The 23,396-nt window shown below is 38.4% G+C and overlaps 1 protein-coding gene across 11 annotated transcripts in view; it reads right to left on the minus strand.

The window, feature by feature from the left end:
- LOC148373607 (receptor-type tyrosine-protein phosphatase F-like) overlaps positions 1-23,396 on the minus strand; it is a 317,971-nt gene that overhangs the window by 163,921 nt on the left and 130,654 nt on the right. For all 11 annotated transcript variants that reach the window (XM_088327232.1, XM_088327216.1, XM_088327256.1 and 8 more), the window contains exons 3-4: positions 18,049-18,194; positions 16,009-16,150 (exon numbers count right to left, since the gene is read on the minus strand). In XM_088327232.1, coding sequence (XP_088183358.1) covers positions 16,009-16,150; positions 18,049-18,194 — 288 coding nt within the window. The remainder of the gene's footprint in view (positions 1-16,008; positions 16,151-18,048; positions 18,195-23,396) is intronic.

Here is a 23,396-nt window from a genome sequence, read left to right on the forward strand (position 1 = left end):
AGGTGAAAAATGTGTGTGGATGAAAATTGTTGACTTTTTTTGTTGGCTAAATTGACCCTAGTAATTTTGTGTGAAAAGGGTTAGTTTTCAGCAAGCTAGTATCACTAAGTGACACACTTGTTTTTTAAATTATATATACTTTTTCATGTATACGTCGCACTAAGAATATACATCAAAGGAACAGTCAACCTAGGAATAAAGTGACACTCATAGCGCGGACAACAAAGTATACATGGCAAAATCTCTTATGACATAGACACGAAGAAAAGCTGGGCCAAAGACTCAACAGCTGACCACAGCTGCATGGAAGTTTAGCATGAAAAAGCCATTTAACATATCCCCAAAATAACACACTCCACTGTGGGAGGAGAGAGAGAGAGAAAAGCCTCCAAAGCGAGGCTTTTATGCACCCACTTGAAACCCTTATGAGTGCGTCTAAACATTAGTCTTTTGACGCAAATCTCCTCCAAATACTTTGGGTGGAGAAGGGGTCTTTTTATATAGCAAATGATACGTTCTGGACATTTTACCACATTGAGAGCTCCATAGTCTCTGAAACTCTGAAAATTACACATCTGTCTTATGGTTTCCTTGTCCGCAAATCCAATAGATCTATTTGTTATTTTTAGACTCTGATTGAGGTTTCCTCCTCTTCTTCTCTTTTTTTCCTCCCCACATTCAACTTCCCTGCCTCACTTCCTTGGCTCCCCAGGGCCACCGACATGATCATCACTGACAGTGCAGCATTTGCTCTTTTGCAGATACAGCTCGCCAAAAGCAAACTGCAATTGATGGACAGGGAGGAATGATAAAACGTCTCCCGAGTGCAGGGGCAGCCGAATGGAAGTATTCCAGTGACTAACTTTTGAAAAGCCTTATCTATCACTTGAAGTAGAGGATGGTTTACCGATTAATGGAAGAAAAAAATCTACATGGATTCTTATTTTGCTCTGCTTCTTGGTTTTGAAGGTGCAAACGTTGGGTTGTGTCTTCAAACTGATGTCACAGTCAATTAAGGCTGCAACGATCAGCCGCATGTCACCAAAAATTGATAAAAGACAAAGTTGACAATGAATTACATTGTCAGCTATTTTCGCCAGACATGCTTTTCCAACACAGTAAGGCCTCTCTCCATGAACGTCTGTGGAGTGGTAATGAAAACAAACATGTAAAAATGGCAGCGTCAACATTGACTATACATACCAACACATCCAAAGTTTGGGAGCATCTTTGCCAAAACATAGCAAATAAATAAATAATAAAGAATAAGACTATTAGTTTGGCGTTAGATCCGTGATGCACAAACATATAAAGAGCACGTTGGACACTTAAAAGAGAGTCTGACTTGTTTCGGTAAGATTCAATTAACATTCAAGCCAATACGGTTTTAAATGCATGCATTTAAAGTTTGTTACGTGTAATTTTCACCTCAAAAGACAGTTTGAGCGTAAGTACTTTTGTTACAGACTTTGCGGTGGACCACTGAATGTACTTCACAAAATGGACACCCTATTTGTTTTATTTGCAGTTCTACTGCTGCTAATGTGACTTTTCTTAGTTCACATTGTATGAAAATGTTTATTTGATTTTAATTTACTATAAATTTGGACGTAATGCTAAATTTAAGAAAAAAAAAATCTGATTTTTCGACTAATAGTTTCAATAGTCGGTGAATAGTCGACTATACAAATAGTCGTTAGTTGCAGCCCTACAGTCAATCCAAATGTCAAAAAAATGTTTATCATCATTTCAAAATACTAACCAAACAAATACAGATACTGCTGTATTGAACTAGCTCGCAAACAAGCTGCTTTTGTCAACAGCTATTGCCCTAAAAACACATGCTGTCATTTGTTTTGCAACAAGGTTATCTAAATGTAACAGCCAATTTTATTGGGAACAAAGATGAACACAAAAGTGGGCATTAAAATAGGTCAAGGCTTAATAAGGTGAGAAGGGTGGAGAGGAAGTACGTTTTTTTATTTATGTATAAGGTGCAACCCTTATTTTTGATTAAAAATCTGTATCAAATGTTGACTTGTTCCCAGCTCAAACTAAGCATTGAAAGTAACAAACGTGGTTAAATGCATGCAGCCATGATTCAAGTCAACTACGAACACAAGACCAATATAAAATTGACAATGTATTTATCTCTTGTTCTTTAAAGTCAGATTCATCGTCAGATACACCTAAGAGTTCTTTCCCTTGTCGTGCATTTTTGCGTTAAAGTAAATCTTTCAGGACAACTTTCTGTTTGTCCATTCTCTAATAATAGCCTCTGATGCATTGAAAAATAATAGTGAGATAATGACATAAAATTGAATGTGTGGTGCACACAAATAAATACAGTGCATCTGCCTGCATGAACTACACTGACTATAATTCAAACGCACCACCTCAAAATCTCAATATGCCCCTCCCCATTTCCTCCTCAGATCCATAGAGTTCACGTAGGTCACCAATTTTTAACTTCAAAACGGGTAATTTATCCTAAAGTTGAGATATTTCTATGCATGTGTGTCCTAAATATTCTCAGCAGAGTCTTGTTTACTGTGAAAATATCTGGAGGAGTCCGGCACCCATCCTTCCTTGTGTCCGTACTATAAATGCCCATAAAGTCCTTGAAAGCGAATAAGAGAGGGCGTGGACAGCGACGTCCACCCTCTCCATATTGTGGAAGACCTTGGGAGAGGCGAGCTGAGACACATGCAGTTTGTAACTGTCAGCCTGGATATGATCTACGACGCCAGGCCCCCAACCGGCAGATGGTGGGAGCTATTAAATCAGATTTCCACATTGGAGCGAGAAAAATATATACAGGAGGGTGAGGAGTTTGCACCTGAGGAGGTCAAAACACCTTTGCACTAGACTGTATTATTTTTCTATGGATGACACAACAAACATTAAATGTACTCGTTTTGAAAAATGTAAACGAGTACACATAGTCGGATTCCAAGCATATTGCCTGGATATATATCATTTTTTTCTATGAAATTGGCACTTCAAAATATTACGTGAGCCTTAATGGGACAGGGCGTATGAGTAACCGCATCCTAGTGGTAAAAAAACAACAGATGGAATATGTTAAAGAAAATCAATATTGATTTGAATAATAAGCAAAAATACATTAACTATCATTTTTTTAAAATACTTATAGGGTGAGACATTTGTATTTACTTAACATAAAATCATACCTGTCAACCTCCACGGCTTTTGCCCGTACAAACTGTCATATTTTCCCATACAAAATACAAAATAATCGTACACTATATCTTTTTTTTTCAGGATGATGCATGATGGGAAATCCCCAGGCGGCAGACGCATGCGATTGACAAATTTGCATTTTTCCATACAGACTTCCTTATACGTCGTACTCGTCTTAAATTGCTTTAAAAAAGTACTTTGTACGGCAAAATCGTACAGCTTGACAGGTATGTAAAATGAGCCAAAATGTTGAAATTTTCATGGTCAAATTCAAGCACTGTTTAAGAACTTTCAAAGACGATTTTTCAATTTCCCCAGTGCCGATACAAAAAGAAAACTGGCGTGAAGCAGAGCCACAAATATAACTGAGATTTACATATGCAAATTTTAATTTTGCGGGTGCATTTATCGAGACATATGATTTCTTAGATCTTGAGTAAATTGCAAATGTACTTGTTGTTGAGACAAATCTCTTCCCACATCGATGTTGGGTAAAAATGACAGTAATTTGTAGCTTATATTTTCTGTTGCAGGGACATGCTACCTTTTTTTTCTCACAGCTCATAAAAAATGTCCATAAACTATACGTAATATTCGCACTATAGTGCCCTGTTTAGGTGTAGCATGCACCTGTCCTCTTAAGCATGATCCATAGGAGGCGCTGACGTTTCATATGACAATGCCGTACAAGCTGATCCCAGCTTTAGTTAATCACGAGGGAAGAAGTGTAATGGCAAAGCGAAGCCACCAGATAGCAGTGTCTGTGTCATTTTGACAGATGACTCTTTTATAAGCGCTTCACACAAAATGTAAGCACTTTTCAATCCTTGAAAACACAAAATTCAAATTGAAGCATTTTCAAGCACCTTTATGAGTCAAACCAACACAACAAATATATCAAGCATAAAAAAACAAAAAATAAGACAGCAAAAAACACATATATTAGCCCCAAACATTTGGTCAAATACAACTGATATAAACACAACGGTAGATACAATATAAACAAAACAATTTAAACCTGTAATGCTCGCTGTCTTGACATGTTATCACACTAAACTACGTTATCGCCAGCATGTGATTACAACAAACAGAACATCGTAAGAAGTGTTTAACGACAGGCTTAGCTCGCCGTTTGGGGTATTAATAAAGTGGTGTGGATGTTATATAAACACGTGGAAAGCAGGAAAGGAAAAAGAGGAAGAATATCAGTTACACATTACACCTTATTTTGGTCATTGTGGCCCATTTGAATAGAGGCGGGCAAAGGAAGGGATTAAGTTGTCGGAGAAGCCAGGCTCCATGTTAAATCATTCCAATACAGCTCGCGTACGCATTCATAGCGCAATGAGATTTTGCCGCCATTTATCCCGTCCGCTCTGTTTGTCCGCACTTGCCCGGGCGGCTGAGATATTTATTACCGGGCATTGTGTCACAGTCGTTTCTCGCCTGCGCGCGGGGACCTGCTGAAGCCGGACGAGCAAATAAAGGCCTTCTGCGATGCAGCTGGCTTGTAATTTGTTTACTGCACACCCAACGCAGCAGGCGCTAAATACAGTCACGCTGCGCCGTGGTCCATCAACTCAAGCCTGAAAAACCAATGAGGTTTTCCACAAAATGGCTCCTTTTGGATCACAAACTGAATTCATATGTTGGGACTATTAATATTTGGAGAAGCTGTCACTACGTAGTTTTTTTTCTTAGTCTTATTTTCCTCCACTGCTTGAAATGACTTTCTTATTTCTCGCTAGATCTTTTTCCAGATATGAAAACTTTGCGAGTTCAAAGGGAGTTGACGTGGTAACTTCTAAAAAAAAAGAACATTTCTAATTTACACTCTGACATGGGAGGACTTTGGTAATGATGAGGCGCGTTTGATCTGTAACCATTAGATAACATTTCGCCTGTCTTGAGACACGTCCGCGGTTTTCCAGCTGAGGCACTCCAAAGCACCTCCACTTCTAATATTTAACATGTTGGTGTTGAGAATAACGCCAATTAATACGTGTTTGCATCATAAAGCAGTCTTTTTTACCCCAGCCACCATCTATTTGACCTGTTGCCCTGTGGGGGTTCCTTAAAACTAGGACGAACAGGCTCAGATACAGTTTCGTCGACAGCGCCATCACTAACCAAAAAAACGATCAAAACTGAAAATATACATCTCAAGACTTATTTTTGGAATTTTGGGGTTTCTGCTGGATAGTAGTGCACTACTTTTAATTACACTACTGTTACAATGCACTATTATTATAAATTTGTATAATATATTTGCCTATCTATTCTGACAGCCTTATGTTATTTTTCACTTTAAAGTTTTTCATTACACTGTTTACACTTGAGTTCAATGTCTAATCTCGTTGCATACACAGTTTTACAATGTAGATATCAATGACAATAAAAATAATTCTATTCAATGCAATTGTTAACAGCAAAACTTGTGTCCAAGTTGTACCTTGTCCAAATTCCTGATTGCTTTGAAAACAACTCGCTTGAATTAAAACATGTATTTCAAGGTTTAATGAGATTTTTTTTAAAGGCTGTTGCATTCTTGATTTATTCGACATGAATTGATTATTTGATTGTATGTTTTTTTTAATAAGAAACTTTACTTCAACTATTATTTTTGGCTACTTCTTTTTAGAAATAACTCTGTGTTGACATTTCTACATATCTGATAAGTTTATTTTGCTTGTTTCTCTTTTCAATATTAGACACCTACAAAAGAGATTGCATAGAATACCAGTTCATTTGGTTGTTCGTGATTTAGATATGATGCACTATTTAAATCATTGTCACGATCGACCAACATTGCTCTTTTTCTATGGTTCCCAAAACCTTTAAAGTGATCCCTTAACAGCTAGGGTTGTAGGGGCACCATTTGTTGGGGTGTGTCTTGGGTAAGTACAGTACAGCCTGGTGGGGCACCTCTCCCTTTCCAAGGTAAACACATTACATACTGTAATCTAAAACGTATATTGTTTAATATTGATTAGACTGAATCAAATATATTTAAGTAAATAAAAGTCTCATTGGATTATATTTGTGAATCAAAATCGTATCAATTTAGAAAATAAATATTGATCCGAAGGCTTAAAACTAAATCAGGTTTTAAGCTTTAACACTTAAATGATAAATTAAGGCTTTGCACCTGCAATCTTCTGTTATATCAATTACGATTTCTTGGATACTTAACTCAAAAAATATATAAAAAAAATAACTCTCGGGTTAAAAATTACACTCACTACACCCTCAGTGTGAACCGATGGGTTAAAATGGGTTTAATCTTAAATGTTTAAGTGAAAGCTTAATGTTTGACATCACTAATGACAATACTAGCCTCAGGGGTGGCCGACATCGACGTTGAGCAATAATGGGTAATTGTGATTCTCAAGGTTAAAAAGAAAATGATCATATCTCTCTCGCTCTCTCTCACCAAAGCAAAAATAAATGGCAATGCTGATTAAGTGACTGCTGTTGTGTACTTAATAGGCAAGTGTGTGACTCTGCTCAGATACAAACAAAACGATTAAGTCCCCCAGTAAATGTCACTAGTAGGGCACTGGTTTGCGTTTAAAAAAAACAAAAGAAACAACACAAACAAAACAAAAAAACTCAATGTTCTTTTCAAGTTCCTTTCAATACCAGTTGGCAACACTTGTCTGTCTTTTAGGTTTACCAGACTTAGTTTGGATATTCTGACTTCATTTTTTTGGGCTAGCTCCAGTCTTAGGGCTTTTGAAACACTCAAAGGATTTTTGTGTCCCAAATTATCTTCTTATGTTTAACTTTTTGTCTCACCCTAGCTATTCCAACAGGAGTAGATGCGGTACTGCTGTTCTTCTCGCTGTTTCTTGTTGCATGGTTTTCACAGTACTAACACATAGTTGCTTCTGATGTCTCCTCAGACGGCAGGGGACATTTACTGAGGCGTTTCCATCAGAGTGGGTAAGGGATTTGCAGTGAGATCAGGGCGCAGACATTGTTACCAATGTAACGACTCATTGTTCCCTGCGGTCATTGCTGAGTGTCCAGTATACTCGGTGCAAAGATAAAATCACAGGGCCGAAAAAAGCTGGGTATGACGGAAGAACACAAATAATTATTTCTTTACAAGCCAAAACAACGATGACTTTAGGCAAGATTTAAGGTCGGGATGACCTCTCAAGCCAAGACAAGAGGCGTGAGAACAGCCGCAAAACAAAAGAGAGGGAATCTTAATGGCGTGACAGATTGAATTACCTACCGAAAGACTGCAGACTTGAGACATGCCAAAGTGACAAAGTCCAACTTGGCAGAGAGTCGAATCAACATGCTTTAGTTGCCCCATAGTGCCATCATTTTCACTTGACCGTATTTTCAGTTGTATCTGACCTTTAAGCGCCACCATAAAACAATTTGAAGGTATGGACTGTTGTTTTTTTCTTCAGACTTGCATAGCAGTTGAGTATGTAAACAAAACGGTGGCTTTACACATCAAAAGTTTCAATAATAATGCGTATTATTCGTATACATTGGATAATAGGGTTCGTTCATGCCACTCATGGTCAGCAAACAGAAAACACACTCTGTTAAAACTAAGGATTATAAAAAAATGAAAAAAAAGTTTAAATGGAAAATTTTTGGTTATCAATTGAAGGAAATAAACTGAGTGGAATAGTTGGGGTTCCACCGAATGGAAAAGCAGAAGTGAGTTTACATAACGGATGTCAGATGGTTATGCATCCTAGAGATGGAGGCAGATGGGCTGTAAGCTCGGTCCCCCATACTCAGGCGAGAAGAGGAGAAGGAAAGATGTTGTGCAGATGATGATTGTAAAGAGCGTCATAGTATGGCATGGTGAAGTTGAAAATATAAGGATGGTCTAGGTTATTTATGGCCTTAAGAGTGTAGATGAGAATTGGATATTGAATACGAAATTGGAAAAGGAGGCAATGGACTTTTTTGCAAATTTGGCAGGATTGAGGAGTAACCACATACACGTAACGGCGTTACATAACCAAGATACGAACATTGTTTTAGTTGTATTCAGTTACAATTACCAAAAAAACTGAAAAAAATGACAGGTATATTTTGAAAAAAATAAGGTTTACTTTGCAAGGTAACAATTTTATCCAAAAGGATTTTTATGTTGCGCATTACACGGGGAAATACCTTTAAGTCAGGTATGCGCTAGTACTCTGTTTATTATTTTCCTCGTTCGCAACAGCTTTGTTTACATTTTCCATGTCCGTTCGATCCTCGGTGCACAGGACCTCCCCACCTCCACCTGTGGAGCTTCCTAAGATGCCTGACTACAAAACCATGAACAAAAAGTGCATTGAAAAGTTCTATCATCATTAAAATATTTGAAATTAAAGAGACAAGGAGAGGTGACAAGCAGTCCCAGAGTGTACTGGAAATTTAGAAACTGAACAATTTGAGTGTTTAAAACAATATTGAGTTATTGATGAGCTCTTAATGTGAACTTAAAACAAAGCATATTTTATCCGCCATGTAAAATACAACATTAATTTTTTGGGGGGGTGAATCGAAAGAAAGTTCTTTAAAGCTCAATAATGTATTTAATATAACAAAGTCATAGAAAACCCTCATAGATTTATTTTATTTTCAATATTTGATACAATAAGAAACAAAACATTTAATTATATATATATATATATATATATATATATTTTTTTTTTTTTTTAATCTTTGTGCCCAGGCATACACCACCTCGTGTTAGCGAGTCCACCTCCTCTCTGATTCCCGCAGCCGGGAATCGGAGAGCAGGTTAGCTCCGGTAGCTACCGGTTGCTCCAGGTAGCTCCACAGTCGCGTCCGGGATATCAGACGTGAGCCACGTTTCCGTAAAACACAGCAAACTGCACTTCCTGTGCGCTTTGTTTTTCACCAGCACAGCCAGTTCGTCGGTCTTATTTGGTATAGAGTTCATATTTACCATGATTACGGACGGTACAGAAGACTTATAACGCCGCTAGCCGCTTAGCCTTAACTGTAACCGGCACTGCATCCACGATAGGGCCCCCTCATCACGCCGGCGCGAGAATTCTTCAGGGCAAGGAGTCGATTCTAGCAGCGCCAATAGACTTTGGTTTCCATCTTGCGGTGGAATGTTTTTACGAATTTTTTTTTTGAATTTTTTTTTTAAGGGGAAACCCGTAGTTTTTGTGATCCAACCGTAACACCGTAGTGCGTTCAGAAAACCGTACTCATTACGGCAAAACTATAGTACTTGGCAGTTATGCATATGTATTAAGTTAGAAATAGTCGATCCAACATGCAAACTTAATAAAAAAAGAACTCTATAGGGGTCCCGTTAAAAGTTACCAATAAGGGGCATTTTTCTTTATATGCTTTTTATTTTTTAAATGAATGATTAACATTTTTTCATTTTTTCTGACTAGTTGTTTGCCAAACAATTCCATGACTAATCGGTTGTTTTCCCCAGGGATTTTATAACAATAATAATAATAATGTGCTTTACAGATACAGATATTGAAATGAAAACAGTGTTATAGTAGCCATCCCACTCATCAATAAACCATACTTAAAAATCCATTAATATTTTTTTTTCCTGCTGCGGCCACATTTTTACACAATGGTTTTCTGATTAAATCATTTTTTAATGTTCACTCAGACGTTTACATTTCTATTTTGTTAATAGAGTGTTGGTGATGCTTGCAACACTCAACAATTGGGTTAAAATAACACAGATTGCGTTTTCAAATGGACCAACCCAACACTTGGGTTGGCTTTGAAGGCAGCGTTTTCCTGGCTGAAACAAAATCACAGAAATGGATTGGTATTGGGTTTGTTCCATTTTTGACCCAAGTATTTTAAGAGAGTGGTATTCATCAATTCTAATTTTTGGCCCGACTCAAAGGCAGTGGATTTATTGTTAACCAAAGTCCGCCTTCATTGCCATTTCGTTTTCATCAGCGCCAGTGAACAACTTCTCGAAGCTCCGGGCTAACGTAGTCCATTAATGCTGGCTGACCATTAATCTATGTCTGCTTGCGAGCAGCCCCCGCGTTTTTTGCGGTGAATTCCGCTGTTGTAGACTTGATGCATTGCCGGGGCTGCAAACAATAGCCTAAATATAGCCGCACTGGCCTGGCGACGTCACTTTTTGTGAGGGTTTGTGTCGCGGGACCAGGACGATCTATGTTTTTATGTACAAGATCAAACTATAAATACAGCCCTTAGAAGTGATTAATACATCTTTTCCTTTTCTAAAGATAGTCTCAAAAAGTTTTTTTTCCCTAATTTAGCACAGAAAGTGTAGTGTTCCTCCCCACATTTATGCACCCATGTTACAACATATTCCACACAAATGTAGTCTCAAAGTTGACACATCTGGGATGTTTGCTGTAGAGCTGTGATGTTATCAAAGGAACACAACACTTTAAAAATTGGAAATCCCATTAATACAATAATTAAAGCAAGCTCCAAAACATAGAGCAATTGTAGTGAACAGCGATTATTCCCAGCTCATTTCTGCTTGGAGGTAGGCGATTGATGCTTTTTGTTTGCGTTTTTTTCTGAGTGAGTCGTGGTTTGGTATATTTTTGTCTGGCTAGCTCCCCATTAGCGGTGGGGCTTGCCGAAGGTTTTTCCGTTTTCTTTGCTCCCTGTTGGCACTCGTACGCTGTCCACCACGTGTTGTTTGGCTTGCTAACCTGCCGTTAAGTCAGTTTTTTCCATTCCCCTCGGTTTGTTCCTGTTCGGCTTCGCATTTGTCGCCATATCCGTTTTTGTTGTTTGTTAAGGATTAGCCTGGCTGCTCACTGCTTGTTTTTTTGTTTTGTTTTTTTTGGTCGGCTAGCCTCGCGTTTTTCCGTCAAGGCTGTAGACGCCTTTCAATGATCAGTCCTGGTTATCCCCCGATAGCTATCTGTGTGTTTTTTTTTTGCCAGTTACCCCCCTTTTGCCCTTTCTTGCACCATTACAGCATCTACCTGCGCATTCTCCACTAATACTACCAAAATGTCGCTTAAAAAACTTTTTATGTGGTAAATAGTCTGCATTTGTATAGCGTTTTTCAAGTCAATGAAAACCTCCCAATGCCCTTTGCAATGTGTTTTACTTTTACCCATTCACACACACAAACTTACACACACCGATTGTGGCATCAACCATGCGAGACGCCTACTTGCTAATTGGGGGCAAAAGGGGTTCCGTGTCTTTCTCAAGGACACTTCGATATTTAATTCGGAGGGGTTTCAAATAAACCAATATGGTGACTGGCTTGCTTGCATGCCGGTGTTCCTCACATCACGCCACAGCTCAGGAAATCAAAGACGAGATAGGCTTCAAAATGCATTTTATCAGAAAATAAATACTTATGATCCTGAGTTGACAGTATTGGATCGGTATCAGCTGACTATTATTGGACAGGCAGGCTATTGCATACTTGTCGCAGACACAAAGCAAGTCCAGTAATTCTGCAACAGGAATGTGTTTGGAGTCAAGCTCATTTGTCTCTCTTGTGTCAGACGCTTCAGACGCTCAATGAAGACTTCACCTTCAGCAGGCTCCCGTTTGCTTTGGCCGCCTGCCCATTCCTCCGCAGTGGCCTGCCTTAACTTGAGAGCTGAGAACGCTTCATCCACGCAAGATAAATGAGCTTGTATTGTTTTGCTTTTGCTAACTCAAAAAGGTCTTATTCGCCGTAAGTTTTTTTTTTTTTTTTTTCGGAAACTGCTAAGCATGTGCGCTTGACTTTAGAAACAAATCCTGTAATTACTTCAGAAAGCTATGAGTTTATAAATGAACCCTGGCTTATCAATTTCATTGTCTCTAGATTCCGAAGTCTCCCCATACATAAATAGTTTGACTTAAACTGTCCTAGCCTACATAAATTTATAACCTTTTTCTTAATTTTAATACCTAACTGTTAAGAATGAGTTCTAAGGATGATATGTGATGGTGATCATTTTTGTGAGTATTGTTTATCTTTATTTCATATAAAAAATCCCCCATTAGAAATAAAGTTTCAAAGTTTACTTAAACGTTTGCATCTTTTTTTTAGGTTAGGGTTGGCATTTGGACTGTATTTGAAACAGTACTTTTCTTACTTTCACACTTTTCTTCCTAAAATCCGCAGGGTACTTTTTGTTAGGGATTGACTTATGCTGTTACTATGTGGTTACTATGTTCTTACCAGGTTGTAATTATTAGTTAAAGCTAGAAGTAAGATCTAAAGCCTTAGCCTAAGCTTGACCTGAACCGAAATGCCGGGTGTTTTTAGAAGACTGCCTGGCGGGCAACACGTTCCAGAACCCTGCAATACTATGACAAGTAGTGGTCAAATATAACACAGTACTTCTTTAATTATTCAAAGCATATCCCCAAAGGTTACAATACCATATTTTACCCCTGAACTTTCATGTACATCAAACTTTGATTGAACTGTTAGTGGATGTTTTTCAAAATCCCAAAAGCACGGTGACAGGCCAGATGCATGACTTTGGTGCAGAAGAGGCTCATCAAACACCTCTGGGATGAATTGCATCAAATACAGGCAGCTAATGCTTGTTCCTCTCAGGGACTGACATGAGTGACAAAGATTCAAGGAACAAACTCCAGAATTGTTTTGTTCCCAGGAGAGCAGAAGCTGTTCTCGCCAATAGCTTGCACAAAAACTTGGGGGGAGACGTACATATACTTGCATCTAATGTTATGTGACTCGTGTTCACTTCGTAACCACACGATTCCTCACGATGCAAAAGACAACCCTATCCTGCAACTGGCTCGCACGAAGGCTTTTTTTCCCCATTCTAATAGAATCAAAGCCCTGCAGTAACTCGCGTCCACATGACAAAATTACAATCAATTAGGGAGGAAATGCACGCTCAGGGGCCGCTGATATGAAAGGATGAGCAGGGGACAGAGTGTGCAACCTCTGTCCACATACATCCTGTACATGTACATTAATGTCACCCAAGGCGAGTGGGGGAGACTAATTGGTGTAGGGGGGCGTCGATACATGAAAAACATTGATTATTCTGCACATCTCTCTGCGAGTACATTACATGCATGACGATTTTGGGGATGTCCGACACGTCGTGTTAAGAGTCAGATTACTGCAGTGGAGTTGTCGACCGCCTTTTAGGTTTGATCATCACAATTTTGCAAAAAAATTGGAATATTTGTATGGCAAAGTATTATTGTATTGATATACAAACCAATATAAATAATGGCAAATGCTATATACTGTACAGTGTACGCACACACCCACACACACATCCAGACCCACACCCACACAATTGATCCAAAAAAGAAGGTAAAAAAAGCAAAAACAAAATAGGAACTAAGACCAATAAAATCGAGGAAACACATTTTTGCATTTTGAGCAGTAGCAATTTATAAAACCTAAAAAAAAATTGTTAAATGAAAACAGAAAAAAATAATTCAAATTAAACCAACAAGATGATTTTTTTTACATACTTGTTATTTTGTTTGAGCTATCATTACTATAATTATTATAACAATAAATATTATTATTATCATTATTTTGCACTGCACTATAATTTATTCTTTATTTAATATTTGTCAAATTTAAACCACAGAACACTTAATATGCAGAATTCCAATATTCCACTACTTTTCAATATATAATAAAATATGTATCGGATATGTCAGATGGTAATTATTTACCCATAACTGATTATTATTTTCTCATTAACACATAAAGTAATTGTTGAAAGAAATTTGGAAATAATTCTATATACAGGGATCAGAATGGAGATTTTCATTTTCAGCTGAAATAGCCAGGGTCCAGGAATAAGGCACTATAGGGCGCACCGGGTTATAGGGCACACCCCCAAAAAATAGTTTTTGGTCCTTTATCTTCCATACATAAGGCGCACTGGATTAAAAGACGCTACAATGGGAACGTCGACAAAACAGTCAGATAGTTCAGTCAAACTTATTACCCCCTTAACATTCCGAAAGCTTGCAAAGAAGCAAATACGTGTCTCAGACATATACGGAAACAGTGTCTGTACGATGTCACTCAAATGCATCGTTCCAAATATCATTCGGAAGGTTAAAGTCTTGGGATTCAAGAAATGCCAACCATTCCTTAGTTTCTATTTTCTTTTTTGCTCGCAACTTTACTGTGCATATGACAATAAACACTTGGAATTGAGTTTAATTACAAAAGACCCATCACAGAAACATCGATATCACTCTGAAACAAGATACTGGGAAAATATATAGCCGGAGTAGCTCACCGAAGTCGTTGCGTTCAATAATAATGTGCAACCATGGTCCTCTTATATCCGTGAGTGTAGTAAATCCAGGAGAGTAAAATATTTACAAATACAGAATAGTAAAACATGTTTCATCTATGCCGTAGACAACCAAATATGCTATTCACATGCATCTTTTTTGGCCAATTGCAGGCTTTGTTTTCCCCTTTAGCCTATGCGAGCCTGTAAATGATAAAAAGGATCCGCCTCCTTTACCTCCGAATAACTTTAGCCAATAGTGATCGATTCAAATAATGATTGACACATTGGCTGGGAAATGAAACGCCGGCATATGTATCCCAGCATACACCGCAGACGACTTCGCCTTTGGGGGAAAATCTAGTCTAAGTTGCAAGACTTTGAGATTTAATATTGATCCATATATAAGGCGCAATGTATTATAAGGCGCATGGTCAGTTTTTGAAAAAAATAAAGGCTTTTAGGTGCGCCTTATAGTGCGGAAAATACGGTATATTCTGAAATGGTCAGATCAGATATCTTTAGTCCCAAGATTTTAAGGTTTCCAATGATACGTGGCATGGCCTATTTCAGTGACTGGTGACATCGTACAGACACGTATTTGTATATCAATAGTCTGGCGTTAAGGAGTTAAAACTCTTTCTGCGTCACATCTTTCCTTGTAAATATCTCATGTTTCAATGTGGGTACATGCGGTTTATAGTCAGGCGTGGCTTATGTGTGTATAACATGTTTTTTCTTTAAATCTGTACTGGCTGGGGCTCATAATCAGGTGCGCCTTATAGTCCGAATTGCACGGTACATAAAAAGAGATATGTTATCTGCCAAAAGAACAGAACATTTTAATTCACTACTAGATATTATTTGCAGTATTTGCTAAGTTTTCCACTGGGACCTTTAGCAGATTATAAATCCTTTTGTAATGTATTAGTATCCTATGCATATACGTATTCTGATTTGTTTGTCTTTAATTAATTCGTTTTTTCTGGACTATATATATATCTTTGAATTATAGTCTCCACGAGCCAAAAAATGTCCAATTAAAAGGGAAAAAATGTACAAAAATCACACCCCTGGCCAAACTATGAAAATATCTGTGACTTTCAGTCCGGAAAATAACTGTATATTTTGGGGATATTTTCTCGACGGGCAATGCTGAAAAGACCAATTGACTAAGTAAGAGGTGACCTTTTTGAGCATTCTGAAATCTCACTGCAAAGGCAGAATGCAGAGCTGCCGTTCATCTTTTCATGAATTATATTACTGTGTCCTTCTTTGTACAACAAACTCATTGAATCTAAATCCACAGAGCCTCTGGTGGTTGCAGCAAAGTATGATTCATCAAAAAACGATTGCACAGTCAATTAATCTGCGATTACGTTCATCGTATTCCAAAACCATGGGATTCGATATTAACTTGACACAAATTGCTCCATGTTGACACCAAAATATGTGAGGAATCATCAAAGCGTCCAAATACGAATCAGAGCATGATTAATGCAAAGGCTGCATCTTGATGTGGGAACTTGAGGCAGCCGAGGTGAAATGAGGAGAGAAGGCTTGGTCTTACCTTCAAAGACGGTCAGCTTGGCGCTCGTGTTGATCTCGCCAATGCTGTTGGCCGCCGTGCACTCGTAAATAGCCTCGTCGCGATGCGTGCGCAGAGGCTGGATGCGCAGAACTGACCCCGAGCCATCGTCAAACTCGATCACCTAGGAGAGGGAAAAGCATTTTGGTCAACTTTTTACTTCTCGTCTCACAATTTAAACGTGTGGCAGCGTAAAAATAACTTTTTTTTTAACACAATTGATACAAACACAATCCCACACCAAAATATGCATACAATGTTTCAATACTGTAGAGTGCTACCTTCATTTTAAATATACAGTAAATGCTTACGTACCGTCAACAGTGTCCTGGCTTCATACCTGATTTAATGGAGAGGAGAAAGTGCACGCTGTGGCGGCTTACGAAGCTACTACTGAAATTGTAATGTTTGCACCTTAATTAGGGTTGATTTTGTGTTTTTTGTGCTGCAAGGTACACTCAGATACGGTCGCACAATTATAAGATAGAAAGCAAAAATAACCCAATCATCTACTCATTTATTGCCATTGACTGCTATGAATGTCAATAGCAGCAAATTAGTAAAATGTTTGTAATGCATGTATTAGAGCAATTTAGGCTTCTTAATCAATATAAATACTGACATATATTTAGAAAGATAGGTGAGCAATTGTGTACTTTTTAAAGCAATCATAACCAATGGCCAATCGAGTCACTCAATAACTTCAATCATCCATTCATGTGGCTTTGATACAAAGAGTAATATTCAATTGCCTTTCTTTTAAAAACTTCTACACTATTTTAAAACGTGCACCCAAAAACCCCAAATTGGCCAGAAATTTGAACGTGTGCTTTATATTCTGGTGCGATTTATTTACGGAATGAATTGGAAATACAGAGCATACAGAGCATTATCATGTTTGTGCAATTACTGATCATTGGATATGTATTGTGTACTACAATTGCATAAAATTTAGTTTAACGTTTTCTTATCTCAAACTAAGCACTGTAAACGAAAAACGTTGTTGAATAAGTGCGGCCATGCGTTTATTTATACCTTTCAAAATGACCGGATTATTTACCACAATGTCTGTTTCCTCATTCAGTCTAGAATCCTGTGCACTTTGTTGCGAGTCGGTTATACAATATTGTATTTAAGTGGTCCCCAACAATGTCTGTACAATGGACAGATTTTATGTTTTACAATAGTCTTGCAGTCCTCCCCAATAATAGCATAAAAAAACGTGGTACCATGACTAAAAACAGTGGGATAAAGACTTAAAACCTAAAGCCTTTTCATACGTTGTCGGTATCCTTAGTAGTTTAGTGGTTAGGAGCTGGCACTGTTCCTGTTGCAATCCTTCGATTCCCATTGCATCTGATTTTTGCAATTGTGATCTGCGATATATCTTGACTGGTCATTCAATGTACAAATACGGTGCTTGTTTATTTTTAGTGCGACCCTAGCCATTACTGTAGTTTAAATTCTGTGCGCCATATAGTCTGATGTATGAAACAATATCACCAAAGACAAAGTTTTGGCGGTAAGCCTTATAGTGCTGACACTAACAAAGTTTGAAAGTTTATCAGACTACATTTTAATCGAATAAATGTTTCATACAAAAAAATGGAAACTAAAAGGAATATGGGCACATTTTTAATGCTAAACTATGAATAGAAGTCAAATGATGCAGTGTCAAAAACCAAAGTACCCATTCCAAGTCTATATTTGGTTACACATGCTCGGGTAATCAGCACAATGTGTCTTTTTGCTTTACATGTGCTGAAACAAGCCGCAGCAATGACCATATCAAAATCAATGCACGGGCAGGGAAGATGTAGCTAAGACACGGGGGTGCCGGGATGCGGAAAAAAGAAGTCGACTACTCCAAAAATTCAGAGAGATGAAGAATAAAGATAAAAGAAGGGAGGCTTGTCTGGTCTTGCTTGGAGAGAAGGAGTCGGCTGCATTTTGTTTGAGGATCAGTGGTGACGACATGGTGCGCTTGTTTGGGCAAAGAAGTTGTGAGTTAAGTGCACTCACCTCAAAGCGCTGTGAGCTGACTTTCTTGCCCTTCTTCATCCAGGTGATCCGGGGTTTGGGCTCACCAACTGCCTGGCACACAAAGGACGCCACGCCGCCTGAGATGCCAGTCTGGTCCTCCGGGGATTTGATAAAGCTTGGCAGATCTGAAAGGGATTGGAGGTATCAACATAAATGTATGTACAGTATATATGTATGCATATATCAGTGTTCTCGTTTGCCCTCGTCCCTGCGTCCTAGATGCATCATTTTTACTGGGGACGCATTGTGTCAAGTCACCGTGCGTCCCCGGGACGTAACCTTTTTGACACCAAATTGTCAGTATTACCAGATTACTTTTTTAATTTTTTTAACAAAGATTTACCGCACTCCAACTTTTCGTCAGGCCTCACCAAACTCGGGAAACGATATCTCGTTGCTTCGAGATTACGTCATCGTTTTGGTGGTTGTCGAGTGAAAGAGAAGCATGCCTCCGTAAAAACAGTTGGTATGAGGTGCAAATCAACAAAAAATTGGAAATTTCTTCAGTGTCGGTAATAAGTCAAAACACAATACAGAAAGTGGTAACAACGGCAATAATTCCTGCACGAAAAAACGGCGGAGAAATTCTTCAGAAGACCGCAAAGGCAAGGAAAACACGTGTTTTGAAGTGAACGATTCGACGAAAGATAAACAAAAGAATACTCCTAGCAAGAAAAGGACTTTTCTGATAAAATAGACTCAATTATATTCCTGGTTACGCTATGAGGAGGATGATAATGGAGGCTACATGTTCTGTGTTGCGTGCACCCAGCGTGACAAAAAAACTGGATTGCATGAATCATTTCGCAATACGAACTTTCAGAAAAGCACATTGGATCGGCACAATGACAATGAAAACCACAAATTAGCTATGGAAATTCTGTTGCTGCAATTGGACCTTGAGAAGGCATTACAACTGTGGCGGGACAGCAAACCACGAAGAATATATGAACTGAAAAATCTGAAGTGATTAAACTGCATGAATGTATAGACTAATATTTCAGCAATATTATTTTGTATAATGTACAATATTTTTGTAAACTGAAATATCTGAAGTGATAACTGCTTTGTATTACCAATTAAGTGTGATGATTAAAACTGAATGAATATATAGATTTATATATTTATTTATATATTTGTCGCCGATTTACAATTTCAACCTCGATAACACAAAATTTTGGGGACCCATAGATCTCTGTTGGGACCAATAGATTTTTGAGCATGCGAGTCCCCGGGACCCATCACTTTTCACAGGTAAAATGAACACTGATATATGTATGTATCTCTCTCACTCTCTCTCTTCTCTATCTATCTCTCTCTCTCAGAAATAGACGTATGGAAAAAAATCAGTAAAATTGCAAATAATTATACACATACATATCCCTCCATCCATTTTCGGAATCTCTTATTCTCACTAGGGTTATGGCTTTGTTGAAGCCCACCCAAACGTCTATCCGGAAAACATGCAATGTCCACACAGGGAGGCTGGTAGCTGGTCTAAAATGACGATTGTCAAATACGCTGAAGACTCCAGTTATCAGAAAAGCGATAATCAGTTCCTAAAATTGCCCGTCAAAGACCCCCCTCCTAATACAATCATACCTTTGCGTGCAAATGCACATGCTGCGGCATAAAAGTGTATCAGGTTACTATCATTGGTGCAGCCTGGCGCCTGAGGAGGAGTGGGGGAAGAGGGGTTTTTACTCTTAATATTTTCATCACAACAAGTAGGCCCAAAATATCAGCCAAATGTCAGACAGGTGAGGAACAATGCAATGGCTGAGCATGTGCAGATGCATGTGTCTTTGAGATGATTTTGTGTCGTGGAACAACCCGTGCTCTTGAGCATCTTATCTAGTTAAGTGGAATGACTATGTTTAATTCAAGACTCGCAGGCTAATCACACATTTATCTTACACACAGTCCCCAAAATACAGTACGTAAAAAAAAAAAATGAAAAAAATAAAAACAACACCTTGTAGCAATTTGCTCTAAGTGACATCTGCCGTTTACGGTGGATAATCCCGCTGTGGTTTTAAAGGGAAATACTTGTCAAATGTATGCCGCCGACCCTGACACGTTGCGATTGCCAGCTTGTAAGTTATGCACACTTGAGTCCACCAGTTTGATAACAACCAACACAAGATGTGTAAAAGTAGTATCTCATAAAACGAGTGCTCAAAGAATATTTAAATTATTTGATTTTATCATTATATGAAATGTATATTATATAACAACAATAAATAACATCCAGCTTTTCGAAACTGGGATTGAAAAGCGGTAACATCTTGTTTTTTTTTTTTCAAAACAACACACTATATTTGACCCCCAAAAAAAATCCAGCTACCGGCCTTCCTGTGTGGAGTTACCATGTTCACGTGTGGGTTTTCTCTGGGCACTTTGGTTTCCGACCAGTTTCCATGCCTGGCTGGTAGATTGGTGACTCCAAATTGTCCTTAAGTATATGTGTATGTGTGAATGGTTGTATGTTTATGTGTGACCCGTGATTGGATAACAATAAACAATAATAAGAAAAGAATTGCCCTGCAATTGGCTGGCAACCAGTTCAGGGTGTCCCATGCCCACTACCCGAAGATAGCTGGGATGGACTCCAGCACCCCCGCGACCCTACTGAGGCTAAGCGGTGCAGATAATGGATGGATGGATGGCAGAAAACAATTTACTTTAGCAAACTAAAATGCATTCTGTTTGAAGAGTGACACTAATTCGGCTAATTTGATGGAATTCACTTAGTTAAATACTTTAGGATAATAAATCTGCCCCCGTGTGAAAATCCCGGCTGTTCTTGTCCATATTTTACCGAAAAGAAACGAGCATGCATTGTTAGGAGAATGAAGTTTGTGTTTGGTTAATGGAGTCATATAACTAATTCAAACTATTTGATAAACGATACATTTGTAATAACAATAGTAATTGCTTTTTTTTTGCCTAACATTACGTACGGATACAAGATTCATCACTGCAATCAATTTACTACAATTATCATGATCTAGGGATCAGAATTTTCCGCGGATCCGCGGATTTCCGCTGTTTTTGAACCCCAAAGGTCATTCCCGTAAATCGTCTAAATTCAATGAGAAAATATTTTGGGGGGGTGAGGTATGATACGTGACTGTTTCATCACCCCAAGTTAGCAGTTAGAGATCGCGAGAAAAATCGGCAAAAAGAAGCGCAGCGCATTAGATCTATAACACACAACAAATAGATCGACTCCTACCATTGGTCGATAGGTTCGCTGATAGAATAGAATAGAATAGAATAGAATATACCTTTATTGTCATTGTTACAAAATGGGTTAACATATTGTGACAACGAAATTGGGCATGACACTCCAGTTTTACATTCACAGTGAGGTATGAGCCAAGAAGATAAAGGAACAGAGAAGATAAGGTTATAAAACAAGGGGGATAAGGCTATAGTTATAATTTACATGGTATTTACACAAGAAATGTCGGCATGTGGGATGTTACATACAGTGTTGTCGTGATACCGTTGGTATCGTAAGGGTTGTGCAATATTGCATTTGGTGCAAAGTCATCATAGTGCAAAAAATAGTCAGCATATGCATTGGTGCAAACATAGACAACATAGTGCAGAAAAAAGGAAATGGTCAGACATTGTGCAAGGTGAGCAGTAAACGTAGTGCAGTCGACATGTGCAAGAACATAGACATTAACCAATCAGCGGAGCTTTTGTTCAGATCATTGGCTTTCTCAAACATGGCGCTCCTTCGGGTCTTTTCAAACGGTGAAATGAGTGTTTAAAAAAGTAAATATGAAAATACTAAGAAAAGAAGACGAGGCTTTTGTCTCCGAGATTGATAAAGGAATCAAGAATAAATTTAAGTGGTCATGGCTGGAGAAGACTGTCACAGACTGACATGTATTTTCTTTAAGCATGTTCAGTTTGTGCATTCTATTTTCAAATTAATGATGAATGGTTATTAATGTATATATTTTCATATATATTGTTGATTAGTAGCTAAATACAAGGTCCATCTTCATCATCAAAACACAACAACAATGGTGATGGTTGTAACATTGTAATCCCCCAATTGTTTTAAACATCTTAAAACTGAAAAAATACATGGTTTCTGTTTTGTTGGATTTAATTCATTCTAGTGCAATTTTCACATAGCAAATAAGATAAATGCCGTTGGCTTCGGGTGGGTTTGCCCCCCTGAGCCCCCCACCGGGCTCCGCCCTGGACCTGGTAGGGGCCTGCGGCCCCTGGACCCTGGCTATTTCAGCTGAAAATGAAAATCTCCATTCTGATCCCTGCATGATCTACAACTCAAACATAGAATTTTGATTTAGTAATAATGTCCCGTTTTTTAATACAGGCATTGTGATTAAAATTAATTAAATCAGATTTGCAGATTCAAGGAGAAACTAATCGAAAGAATAATCCACAACTGTATGTTAGTTATTTGCATCACATGAGGTCACAGAGCAGCAGTCCAGTCAGGAAAAAAAAAACTAATAAAAAATGTGCCTCAATGCCAGTAGAAGTAATCGGACCAAATTTTGGCAGCCATTGCTACATTTCTGTGGTTTGCTCTGGAGGATTTGCCATAGTGAGGGAATGCTGCTGTCTCCTTTGTGGACATAATGATTCCACCCTGCGTGTGCGTGTATGACTGTGACAGTGTGGGTCCTTGCCTCAGCGGTTTAGGTGTTCCCTCATGACTGCGAGGATGTAACACGAGCACAGACCTAGACGTGCTCGTGACTGTACCATGCACGGCTCATATTATTGTGCCGGTAAAGAAAGCCGTGGTGTGTGTCTATTGTCGCATTGACACACGATCGCAACGGGTGCGGCCCTCTGTGGAGGGCAGGAAGAGTTCAGTGTAGTTGGGAGACATTAAGTCCACACGCAAAGCATGCATACGTACCCATCGCACCCCACCCTCCCCAGAAATGAATTCTTTGTTGTTTTAGCAAAATGACTTCTGGATTTCACACACATTTCTGCCCTCTGATTTTGTTATGACAAAATTGTTACATATACAAAATGAATACAGTAATCCCTTGGTTTCTGCGGGGGTCGCTTTCCAAAAATCAAGATTATTTGGTAAAATTACAAAACAAATATATATTCATTGGAAAACATTCAGAATGTGTCCTGTTTTGACCTACTGAAAACATAATTTTCCGTTATCAAACATTTTTTAAAACCAAGCACTCGGGAGTGCAAGTATCCAGTAGATGTCACTAAGGCAACATAATTAACCAAAGAACAATCAATAAGATAAATAGAAATTATTTTTTCGTAGTTTTCATAGAAAATGCATATATCATAAT

Source organism: Urocampus carinirostris, chromosome 1 (genome assembly GCF_059441175.1).
Source record: "Urocampus carinirostris isolate Australia breed hairy pipefish chromosome 1, RoL_Ucar_1.0, whole genome shotgun sequence".
Classification (NCBI taxonomy): Eukaryota; Metazoa; Chordata; class Actinopteri; order Syngnathiformes; family Syngnathidae; genus Urocampus; species Urocampus carinirostris.